A 13,318-nucleotide genomic window follows, 5' to 3' on the forward strand; every position below is an offset into this window, starting at 1 on the left:
AATTACTACAGCTTCTTGTGCTGAGGTCACTTCCCTCAAGGACAGGTAGGCTATTCAAGGCTCCCCACTCCCACTGGTGAGCTAAGAAACTTCCTTCTATCCAAGTAAGGCAATGGACAACACAGGAACTACAACACAGCCCAGGATACAGCAAGGCCTGTAAACTGGTCTAACTAGTTTAGGAGAGGCAGGAAAACAAGGATTTTTTTTTTGTTTTTAAATAGAAACACACAGAAATGCAGAAAAGGCAATAAGTCAGTAGTACAGGCTAGCACACTTTAGTGGGCAGCCAAACAATTAAATTAAACAGCAAACAAACACTTTTTGATTTGAATTAGACTAATTTCGACTAAAATGTACTTTTAAGTGCAGATAATAAAAAATGCAGTAAATAACTATGAAAATGGTTAAAGCTTGCTCTAGGTAAGCAGTAGAAGGTAAAACAAATATAAAAAAAACAGCAGGATACTTAATCAGGAAAGCAGTCACTTTTTTCAGTTCTCTGTAGCCAGGAAGACTCAACAGGACCACGTGGAGCTGTGTCTGAGCAATATGGCTTCAAAAAAATGCCAGAGGCAGATTTTAACCAGGGAACTTCAAAAGAGCTAGAAATGGTCCAAAATGACCAGTTACTACAGCTTCTTTTGCTGAGGTCACTTCCCTTAAGGACAGGTAGGCTATTCAAGGCTTTGAATTTCCTATTAATTTTATTAAGCTAATAAAGAATGTTTATAAAAACAATTTGGCTTATGTAAAACTTGGGCCATTTACCTCGAAGGCTATTGAAATAACCAAAGCTACAAAGCAGGGATGTCCAATGTTTCCCATCCTGTTTGCCTTAAGAATTGAATTATTTGCCTCATTATTACTCCACAACTCTAATATATCAGGCATATATATATGGCCAACTCTTTTAAAAAACTGTGTTATTTGCTGATGATGTTTTACTCACCTTATCTGTCTCAGAGATATCAGTACAAAATCTAGATGAAATAGTGGAAAGGTTTTATCATATTTCTGTCCTTAGATTTAACAAGGGAAAATCTAATTATACACATTTAAATAAAAAGAGAGAATTTACCTTAACTACAAATTGTGTGATAGGAAAACAAGTTCCCATAATAAAATATTTAGAAATAACACTATGTGATAATTTGGAATCTATGTTAGCCACAAATTATAGCAACATAATTAATAAAATAAAAATGTTAATAGTAAGCTGGAATAAAATGGTCTTGAAATTTGAAGACAGATTACAAATAATAAAAATGACAATACTTCCAAAAAATATTACATTGCACAAGCTATTCCTATAATACCTAACAAGAAAAAAAAAATCTTGAAATAAATAAATACAATTCTATTAAACTTTCTTTGGTATCCAAACAGAAATAGAATAGTCTATACACATCATATTAGATCTTGGGAAATGGGTGGAATTAAACTTCCAGATCTAGAATCATACATAAAAGCTTACATATTAAAAACTATCATTAATTGGATAGATCCTAATTATTCAACATGGAAAACATTTCACACTATTATTTTTCTAAATGAAAATAAAATAATTAAAAAGTGTATATTAAGTGAACAAAATAATAGGATGTGGCACATATTGACTGTAAATATTCAATATACTAAAACAAAACCAACAAACTTAAATTATATAAATAATATTTACAATTTATGCAGAAGATTTATATATACTAACACGGATATTAAGATTTGGCTAGACTTGATAATACCCTTTAGTTCTACAAAGAATTTCTTCAATAAAATTCATAATGTTATCTTAACTAGATGGGAGGGGAAAAACTTCACTTGTTGGCAACATTGTATAGAGAATCAAGTAGTATTAGACATTCAACAAATTCAGAATAAATATAACATTCCATCAATAGATTGGTTGATACTACAAAGCATATTATCATATCTTAAGGATCTTAACAGTAAAATTATTAATTCTCCTTATAAAACTAGTCCAAATTTGATTAGTCTAATATCTGAAGTTATTTACGACAATTATAATTGGACGAATCTAATTTCAAAATTATACAAAATATTGATAACATATAAAACTAACCCTAATGCAAGATATTAGAATTTCATAGCAAAAGGATGTCACACTAATCTATTAATTGAGAGTAAAACAAATCTTTTATGTTCTGTTAACTTAACATTTAATTTACAAGTATGGAAAATATTTACATGGAAATATATTCACAGGGCATTTATTACACCTGATAAACTAGCCAAATTCAATTCACTTGATAAATCCATTTGTTGGAGATGTTTTTTAAACTGTAAAGATGATTGGTCTCATATATTTTTTGATTGTATTAATATAAAAAAATATGGGAAGAAATTACTATTTTTCTCCAAGCTATATTCACAGATACCTTTATTTTAACCAAATCTTTAGTCCTCTTAAATGTCAATGATACTATTGGAATGAATAAAAAAGATATATACCTTCTTTGGTCCATACTAGCTGTGACAAGGAAATGTATAACTAGAAAATGGAAGTCTTCACAAGAACCTACTCTGGAAGAATTCTTGAGATTGATGGAGGAAACAGCGACATTTGAAATCAAGGTGAAGGAATCGAGAATTTCACCTAAAACATGGACAAACAATCCTTGGGAAAAAAATGTTAACTCTTATTGAGACATTAAAAATGAACCCTAAATAATTAATGTGTAACTTTATACTTTATAAATTGAATATTATAAATTTTTGTTACTAATTTCATATATTTTATTATTTTTTTCCTCCTTGGTTCAGGTCAATTGTACATAGTGTATATAAAGGTTTATAATGCTTGTTTATTGATGATTGTATTGTTAAACATTATATTATTTGGAAAATAAAAAAAATATTAAAAAAAAGGTTACTACAACTTCTGTAGAGGCAGTTTGTCTAGGAGCAATGAAGTACAATACATTACTGTAATCATTATTGTTTCACTTTCTTCACAATCATACATCAAGGAATGTATACTGGTGGCTGTCTTTGGCAGCTATGGGTGAGGAGTGAGGAGGAGTGTGTCAGCAGTTTCTTGAAATACATGACTGTGGCAGTTTGTACCTCTGATTTCATCCCAATCTAGCACCAGTGGGATACATAGGCAGTGGCTGTCTTTTTTGGGGGGAGGTTAGCGAGGCATGCAGTATTCTGGGATAGAGCTGTGTATTGTCATAACAACTGGCTTGTTAGTTTATTATGATCTACTATTTTGTCAGCTTTGATCATTTAGCCTTGGACATAACTTAATGCCTTCCTTGAAAGACAAAAAAATAAAAAAATAAGACTGAAATTATTTTCTTACTCATGATTTTAGTTTAGGCCACCACTGGATTAAAAGGTTGGAAAATGCTTTAAAGTGCACCCCAGAGCATCTATAACCATACAGCTTCTTGGGCCCTGTCTTTTTTGCACTAGTTCCTAAATGATTACTACTGTGTTGTGTTGGCTAGGAAAGGTGTTTTGAAAGGATGACAGGAAAACTAAAGCTGAACAGAAACACTGAATTTCTATATTTGATCATATTTTTTGTCTATGCCATCAGTGGATGAAAATGTTGTATAAAAAGGAAAAAAAAAAACTTAATGCACTTCTTAGCATATAGAAAGTTATGGTGTTTTGAAAAAGCTGAAGAATAAGGTAAAAATGTGAAAAAATGTGAGAAAATAAAGAAAAACAGAAATGTGCATTGTATGGGGAGCCCAGCATGGGGGAAACAGAGGGGAGAACTGGAGAGTATGTGTGTGTGGGGGGGGGGCTGAAATAGTAGGCCTAGGGTGCTATTTCACCCAAGTCCAGACAGTTACATAGAATTGTTGTGATGTATCACTGTTGCAACTAAATTCCAGTAAATATGAATGTCTCTTTTGAGATGGGCCAACATAGTGTGGTACACTGACCTGTTGTAGTGCAAGAGCATTGTAGCTACAAGTCAGACTGTGTGTACTACTCCTAAAAGCTTGTAGCATGAACTCAAAGGTTGGGCAGTCTATTCCAGAGTCTGGGGAGTCTCTGGGTCAGGACTCTATCCCTCCAGTATGTTTTGTTCATTGTAATGACAAGGTTTAGATCCCTGGAGTGTGTGACTTTGAGGGACTGGGATTTCTTTAAGTGTATCATGCCCAATGGCTCTGGGTTTGACATGGCATTGTGTGTTAAGCAGAGCTCACCTCTGAGTAGACGATATGCAGCAGAGTATACATGGAGTTTTTTTAGATGGTCAGCCTAGGACATCTGCTTTAGGCCTATGATTCTTTTAGTGAGGTATTTCTGTGGCCTTTCCAGTTGTTGCAGATGTCTTGAGAGGTACATACCAAATGGGACTTTGTATTCTATAATGGGTCTAATGAAGGATGAGTACAATGGGACAACGACCTCCTTTTTTCTGGATGAAAAGCCCTTAGTGATGAGGTATGCCACATAGAAGAATTTCCTGACTGTTGTGGTGATGTGGTTATTGAAGGTGAGACCACTGTCCACCTGTGTCCCTAAATCTCTTATCACACTTTTGGTGTTTAGTGTATCTATGTGGTAATTCATGGGTACATGTTTTTTCCCAAAGGGGATAACTATACATTTCTTGGCATTGAGCTTGAGCCCTTGGCTCTGGCACCAAGCATCTGTTTCTGTAAGGCCCTCTTAGTTTGTTCACAAATCCTGCATGCCATCAGCCTATGGTTATGTCTGCTGTCAGTTAGTGGATTTACGTTACATGATTATTGCAGATTTTTGTGCATTATATTTAGTTTTCAGTATGGGTTAAAATATAACATCTGCTCAGGATGAGGAATGCAGTGCAAACCAGAATGTAAGTTAGAACCCTATGCCAAATCAAAATTATTCATGGGATTTATTGGGACTTACACCAACATTGTTGTATTTTTACTCACTGATGAAGGTACATGCTTACATTACTGAAAACAAGAATAAGGTTTAAGTATTTCTGAATCTTGTTTGAATGAGCATGATCAGTTAGAAATTAAAAAAAAAAAAATAAGTAAAGACTACCATACTTACTATGGGTTAATTTTAGAAATATACAGTTTTTTAAATGGTGGCTTAGTTTTCAAAATACCTAGTTAATTATTATATATTTGTTTTTCTTTCTTTCTTTCTTTTGCTTAAATTTCCACCAATCTGTTTCTATGCTATTCTTTCACAGCACAAATGGTACCTCAAATACCCAATTAAAGGAACTAAACTTTTATCAACATAAATATGACATGTTGGCATGATAGATTCATATCCCAATGTATCCCTCACCTCTGAAACAATCTTTCACTACATGTCAAGCAGAGTAGCATCTTTGCCACCTTCAGCTTAAACCTATGTAATTGGATGGGCAGCCTGAAATTATCCCATAGTCTATCTTGGCTTGGCCTCCTTTAGGTTGGAGTGAACTTTTGAATATTTTTTTTTGGTTAACATAACTGTAACTGTCTGCAGATGGATTGCCTAATACTTACCTATGATCCTATGAATCTATACTTGCATTCTCTGCTCTTGACTTCTCGTTTTCACTGAGATTCAAAAAGTGCATTTTATGTTGTCGGGTTTCAGCAGTTTATGGGTTCAATAACTTAAGAAAATATGATCCTTCATACCATGGGGAAAGCTATCAGCTATCACCCTCTTCTTCAGTTTTCACTTCCAATAGCACATCAATGTAACTAGATTTCCCACTAAAGAGCTCACTGGTGAAAAATGATAAAAGCGCATTGAAATCTTGGGCTTCTTCATGCTTATCCTTTCTGCTCAGCTGTATGAATGATATGTATGTCCCACATCCGTGCACTTATTCAGTACTGCAATAGTGCACATTAACCCTCGACTATCATACTTGCACAACCAGCTGATGATACCCTTCTGGACATAAAACAATCTATGCCCAGTAGTGCAATACTGAATAAAGGACAGATATTAGGTTGGTATTTGAGGGGCCACATTTGGGATGCTACCAGCTATAAATTCTACCAGAAGCACTCTTAGAATTCAAATCCTCATATGTAGCTAAGGGTAAAGGAATGGTTAGTTCCCTTGTGAGATAAAGGAAAGTATAAGGAAAGAACTCAGACTGCTAGAAAGGCCTCTTTTCATTTGTCCATGCACCTTATCAAAATGTAAGAACTTGAAAAAACTACTTAGGTGGAATATTAAAGACATTCTGGATAGACCCCCGTGCAACTTCATTTGTGTCAATATACTGGAAGAACAATTGACAGACATCTCGGAGGTCAGATAAGCATTCATGAAATGTCTGGTTGGGTATCCAGAGTAAAAAGGGGACTGACACTTTCATGGAGCTGAGGGAGAAATACAGTTGTCTCCCCTCAAGATTCATGTAGCTTTCTCCAGGTCAGGTATGTGGTGGACGTTTAGTGGGAGGAAAATTATGGAGTCTGAAATGGAAGGCTGAAGTGAAGTTGAATAGAGGCAGGCAGAATGAACATACAGAGGCTAGGTGAGAACAGAAGTGGAAAAAGTGTTGATGAAATGTATATATTCTTGGCAGGACAACACTTTCCAGAGTAGCTAGCTGGATCACACATACCTGCAAAAGGTGGAAAGGCCTTGCTTACTAATTAATTCATTATTGTCATAATTAAAATAAATAAATAAATAAACTTATTTTGTTAACCATGCTGTCCACTGTTTCAAAGCAATTTTCAGTGATGAGAATAATTTTAAACTCAGAGATTTTGTCTCATTCTGTGCATGCTCCAGAGATTACCCCAAAGCAGACTAAACCAACATAAAATGATTTTGCAGGGTGGAAAGCCCCACAACCCTGCTAATTATATATACTAACTCAGGCTTCGCATATTCCTGGGGATAGGGAATATCCCTCCACCTGAGGCTTGCCACCATCACACACCTGTCAACCATCTGTCTGCATTGACCAAATGGTGTCTGTCAGACAGGGGTCAGGTGTACTCTCTGTTCATTTGGGTGTCCGATGCCCATGCACATAAGTCTATATATATATATATATATATATAGATATATATATATATCTGCATGTATACATAGACACACACACACACACACACACACACACACACACATATATATATATATATATATATATATATATATAGATAGATATATAAAATATAATATCTAATGTTTTCTTAGGGATAATCATCATATTTTTTAATCTTTGGGTGGAGAGAAAATAGTGATTTATCACTAATTCCAGGCCTCAAAGCAACATAAAGACTTTGCCAAAGATCTGACAAAGAAATATTTTATGTTATGGTTGTATTAAGCTATGTAGAATATTCCCGGACACATCTGTGATCCTTTGGCAGACTAAAACTGAGGAATCTAGCCATTTTTTGTTCATTGTAGGCCCGTCTTGTAGAAATGCTACTCGTGGCTGCACCAATATCAGTTTACCTAAAGGTTAGCACAATAATGTAATGAGAATAGAATGTGATTACCTCTACCAGCATCTTTAACCGTGTTATCCTTTGGAAAGGAAGGATTAGAAAGGAAGTAAGTGGCAGGCGCTGGCACACCTGATCTTCCTCAAGTTTTGCCAGAACACTTGGAAACTTGGTATTTTCCTGTCTGGATAAAAAGAAACACAACACCAAATGACACTTTCACAACTGTATGGAACATTTTGCAAAGAAAAAAAAACCTGACATTTTAAAACAGTGGTTTTATACTGACAGCACATTAATTATTGCTACAATGTAAATACAAGAATTCCATGTATTTATTTATTTATTTATTGTACTTTGGCACTTGAGATGGCCACTCCTAGTCATTATTCATTTAGATGCAGGGTTTTTGGAGAAATCAGCCACCTGATGGTGTGAACATTGGCTCAAGATGATGGTCACTTGATGTGACAGCCTGACCCCATGTGCAAAAATTAGAAAAAGGGGGTTGTAGATGGAGGGATCTAGGAAGAAACCTCCATTAATGCTAAACAAATAAACATTCAGTTTAAAGTACAATAGTGTTTAAATAATTTCAGCACAACAGCATAAAATTCTAACATGCAAACACTATTATAATGTAGAATTTTATTGAGAAATAACATCTGAGTATATTTATGATGCTGTGTGATACTACTTGTATGCCATTTCAAACACAGATTGATATTAATTTCAAATGGACTGCTAACCCATTGTAGGCTATTACTATAGCAGATGATGGCTGCAAAGAAAATACAATTTTGATTAATTATTTCTAACTAAGGACACGGAATAAGACACTGGACTAGATAGACCTAAAATTGTCATGGAGATTATGATAGTATACAATAATTCTTAGTTACATTATTCAGTTTTTATAGATGAAGAAAAGATGGGGAAAAAGAAGTTGGGATAAACAGTATCCTACGTAAACTGAACTCCGAGCAGTTATAGTCACCCCTGCACCCATAGTCATTCTTGTCAAAACCATGGAACAGCACTTCCCCACAGCCTGATTGAGTTGATATCTTGAGACTGTAAAAATTATCTCATGCTGTCTGATGATCACCTATTATTATTGTCCTTGGAAGTGCAACTAACTCTTGGCAAAACTGCAATCCAAATTATAGCTTGCTACAGATCCCCCACCATGCCCCAGGATTCCCACTCCTCTTTTCTTGATGTACTGGAAAATATTAGGGTTCAACCAAACACTCTAATAATGGGTGACTTCAACTACCCCACCATTAACTGAGAAAACTACTCATGTACCAACTCTTTAGCGCAACACTTTCTGGAATTCATAAACTCCAATGCCCTACATCATCTTATCCACACCCCCACCAGGGGCAACAATATCCTAGACCTAGTCATTACCAACATGAGTAACCGGTGTTTCACACCTGAAGTCAGCTCCTCGTTGGTCCGATCCGACCATAAGCTAATCACCCTTGATATCCACATCCCACCCCCACCCCCCATTAAGGAAACCACAGTAAAAAATTTCTCCAAAGCCATGCTTCTTAAGACAGAAGTAGTGAACTTCATGACACCCATGCAGATGGACAATACAGTTACAACTGCTGAATCCTACACAAATGCACTCTATAAGCACTTACATGAGTGCATGGATCGTGCTATCCCAAACAAAACCAAGACGTTATCCTCCAAAAAAAGGAAGCCAATCTGGTGGTCCCCTGCCATAAACAAACTATACAACAGAAGGAAGAAACTGTTGCAAAAGAGAGTAAAATCCCATGAGTGGAGGAGTTCCCTGGTCAGCCTCAGTAAGAAGCTGAGATCCCTTATAAGATCCTCCAAAGCTAGCTATGAAAATAAAATCGCCACTAATTCCAAGGACAACCACAAAGCATTCTATAGCTACATCAAGAATCTCAATGGCAACACCCAGATCTGCTCTGAGTTACAGCACAAAGCCACAAAAATTACAGAACCAACTGATATTGCCAACCTTTACCCACCACCCCCTAAAGGGCCCATACCTATACAGGAAGAATGCAGAGTCCCTGTAATCACAACTATGCAGGTGAAAGCTGCACTCTCTAAAGCCAAAAACACAGCATCCATGGGACCAGACAACATCCCAGGCTGCATTTTACATGAACTTCAGAATGAACTGGCTCCTCACTTAAGCACCATGTTCAATAATAGCCTTGCATCAGGCTTTGTGCCCACTGAATGGCGCACAGGAACAGTTATCCCACTCCACGAAAAGGGAGCCACTACTGATCCCGGGAACTATAGACCTATTAGCCTGATGAGCCTGGTCTGCAAGGCCATGGAACGTATCATCATGGAACTCATAAACAAAGACATTGGTATTCTCCAAACTCTGGATCCCACCCAGTTCGGGTTTGTGAAAGGCAGATCATGCCTCCTGAACCTGATCGACATCTTTGAGGCAGTCACCAAAGCTGTAGATGAGGGTAAGGTGGTTCAAACAGCCTATCTTGACCTCGCCAAGGCTTTCGACACCATCCCCCATTCTGGAATTATAGCTAAACTCAATAAACTAGGCATAAATCCCTACATCACAAGATGGGTTGCAAACTGGTTCACTGAAAGAACCCACACTGTAAAAGTTGCAGACTCCAAATCTGACCTCAAACCAGTGACAAGTGGAGTACCACAGGGTTCCATCCTGGGACCACTCCTGTTTGGTATCTACTTCTCTGAAGTACAGGCTAACACAGAAGGCCTCTGGCTAATGAAGTTCACAGATGACTGCAAACTAGGAGCCATAGTCAAGTCCTCAAATGATGTGAACATCCTACAGAAGGGCCTCTCTGAGACAGATGCCTGGTGTCAGAGCCATGGCCTCAAGCTCAATACCAAAAAGTGCAGTGTCATCCCCTTTGGTAAAAACTCTGTACCCATGAACTACCACATAGGCAGCAATCTACTTAACACTGAATGCGTGATAAGAGACCTTGGGACTCAGGTGGACAGTAGTCTCTCCTTTGATAGTCACATTGCCACAGTAGTCAGGAAGTCCTTCTACATGGCACACCTCATCATAAAAGAGTTGTCATCCAGGAAAAAAGAGGTCATCGTTCCCCTCTACTCGACACTCATTAGACCCATTATAGAGTACAACTCCCCTTTTGGAATGTACCTCACAAGACATCTGCAGCAGCTGGAAAGGCCACAGAAGTACCTCACAAAGAGGATTACTGGACTCAAACAAATGCCCTACACTGACCGTCTCAAAAAACTCCAGCTTTACTCCGTAGCATATCGCCTACTCCGAGGTGATCTCTGCCTAACATATAAAGCTGTGCCAAACCCAGAGCTGTTGGACATGCTACACCTAAAGAAATCCCAATCCCTCCGAGCTACATGCTCTAGGGACCTAAACCTTGTCACCACAATAAACAGGACATGCTGGAGGGATAGATTCCTATCCCAGAGACTTCCCATACTCTAGAACAGGCTACCCATCTATGTCAAGCAAAGTTCTTCATTAGCGCTCTTCAAGAAAAATCTTGATGAGTGGATGGGAAATAGGAAATACACCCCGGGGATCACTTCTGTGTCTCTGCTCGACAGTGGCACAGGAAAATAACTTTCTTGGGTGGTGTAAGCCAGGGAAAGTACAGTTGTGTACCTACCATAAATGTAGATGTTTGAGTGTATTCACTGTTGCAGTCATTACACCTGGGGTTATCCGCCGGCAGGCGACCCGCAGTCGGCCCGAGTTCCAAAGTCTTGGTCCGGCATCGGTTGCTTTTGCTTCTTCCCTGACGTCAGTGCACCAGGGGTATAAAAGTTGCAACTGACGCCATTTTCTTCAGTTTTTCTTGCCCCAGATGTCAAGTGCCCCCAGATAGGAAGGCTGAAAAGAAATAAGTATGCCAAACAACAATGCATATAATGCTATAAACATATTTTTCATCTACAAGCAAATATACCACATAGGTTATATAGAGTTGAGAAGTACAGAATAGTCCCAGCAAAGAGGGGGATGGTGGGTGGGTAACCTGGACTGCAACAGTGAATACACTCGAACATCTATACATTTATGGTAGGTACACAACTGTACTATGTTCATCTTGTTTCACTGTTGCAGTCATTACACTTGGGTAGAATCCCAAAGCTGAGGTTGGGTGACTGGGTCTAAATTGGATTTGGGGAGGCTAACAAGCCCTGCAGAACTGCGGTGGCAAAGCCTGCTCTAGATTTGGAGTAGAGAGGTAGGTGGTAGTGCTTGGTGAAAGTGTACACTGAGCTCCAGGTTGCAGCTTCTAAAATATCTTTGGTTGGTACCCCTCTGAGGAAAGCTGCTGATGTGGCTGCTGCTCTGGTAGAATGAGGCCTAATGCTCTTAGGCACAGATTTGCCATGCTGTGCATAACAGAAGCGGATACAGTGTCCAATCCATTTGGAGATTGTCTGCTTTGTAATTGGCTTTCCTTGTGATCCTACAGCAAAAGCTACAAACAGTTGCTTAGTTTTTCTGAAAGCTTTTGCTTTGTCCAAGTAAAATCATAGCTGCCTGTGTATATCCAAAGCATGCAGAAGTTTTTCCCCTTTATTCTGGGGATTTGGGTAGAAAGTAGGCAAATTAATGGTTTGGTTTAAGGCCACATTGGAGACCACTTTTGGCATGAATGCGGGATTTGTTCTAAGAGAAACCCTGTCTTGATGAAAAATGAGGAAAGGTTCTACAGCCATCAATGCCTGTAACTCTGAGACTCTTCTTGCTGAAGTTATTGCTAGGAGCAGAGCAGTTTTCCATGACAGAAATTTAAGATCAGCTGTGCTGGCTGGTTCAAATGGAGGCAGTGTTAGTTTCTCTAAAACAAAATTGAGGTCCCACATTGGTACTGGTGCTCTTTTAGGGGGTCTTATATTCTTTGCCCCTCTGAGGTACTGCCGTAGTAGAGGATGTGAAAAAATTGGAGGATCCGCACTGTAATGAGCTGAAATGGCAGAGGCATGGATTTTAATAGATGAAAAAGATAGGCCTTTGTCCAACATCTCAGTCAAGTATTGTAAAATCTGAGGTATATTAGGGACCAGTGGGTCGAGTCCTTGTCCCGGGTTCCAAGCACAGAATCTTTTCCATTTTTCTGCATAAGATTTCCTAGTGCTGGGCCTCCTGGCTTCCAAAATTACATCCATTACAGCTTTAGAGAGAGTTGCAGTCTGAGTGGCTACATTATTCACCATGCTGACAGGTGTAAGGTACTGAGTTGACTGTGTAGAATCTGATAGTTTTGCTGTGTCAGAAGATGAGGGATTAGAGGAAGAGGCCAAGGTGGGTCCTGAGACAGAGTTTTTAGGATTGGATACCAGTGCTGGCATGGCCAGTCCAGTGCAATTAGGATCATTTTTGGCCTCTCTTGTCTGACTTTTAGAAGTACTTTGCTGAGAAGAGGCATCGGAGGGAAGGCATAGACTGTCAGGTTTTTCCAGCTGAATGACAGAGCATCCACTTTCCATGCTTGAGAGTGATAAGTCCTTGTGCAAAATGTCTGTATTTGGCAATTGTGAGGGGAGGCAAATAGATCTATGTCTGGGTGTCCCCACTCCATTGTTATCATGTTGAACACTTGTGGATTTAGCTTCCATTCGTGAGGATCCATGAGATTTCTGGTTAGTTCGTCTGCCAGTGTATTTTTTGTTCCTGGCAGGAATTATGCTTGCAGATGTACCAGGTAGGTCAGTGTTGTGCTCCACAAAGTCATGGCTTGTCTGCATAGGGGGTAGGAATGTGTGCCCCCTTGCTTGTTTATGTACCACATAACTGTGGCATTGTCCGTCTTTATCAGTAGTTGTTCTGGATGTATTAGGTCCTTGAAGGCTGTCAGGGTATTTTGTACAGCTAGCATCACTTTTTGATT

At 38.3% G+C, this 13,318-nt stretch overlaps 1 protein-coding gene across 1 annotated transcript in view; it reads right to left on the minus strand.

Annotated features, from left to right (window-relative positions):
• The window catches only part of LOC122793639 (rho guanine nucleotide exchange factor 19-like), a 1,093,308-nt gene that overhangs the window by 289,407 nt on the left and 790,583 nt on the right, over positions 1–13,318 (minus strand). Inside the window, exon 9 of the mRNA XM_044061848.1 lies at positions 7,467–7,596. Coding sequence (XP_043917783.1) covers positions 7,467–7,596 — 130 coding nt within the window. The remainder of the gene's footprint in view (positions 1–7,466; positions 7,597–13,318) is intronic.

This window comes from Protopterus annectens, chromosome 2.part0 (assembly GCF_019279795.1).
Source record: "Protopterus annectens isolate FY-2018-M chromosome 2.part0, PAN1.0, whole genome shotgun sequence".
Lineage (NCBI taxonomy): Eukaryota > Metazoa > Chordata > Ceratodontiformes > Protopteridae > Protopterus > Protopterus annectens.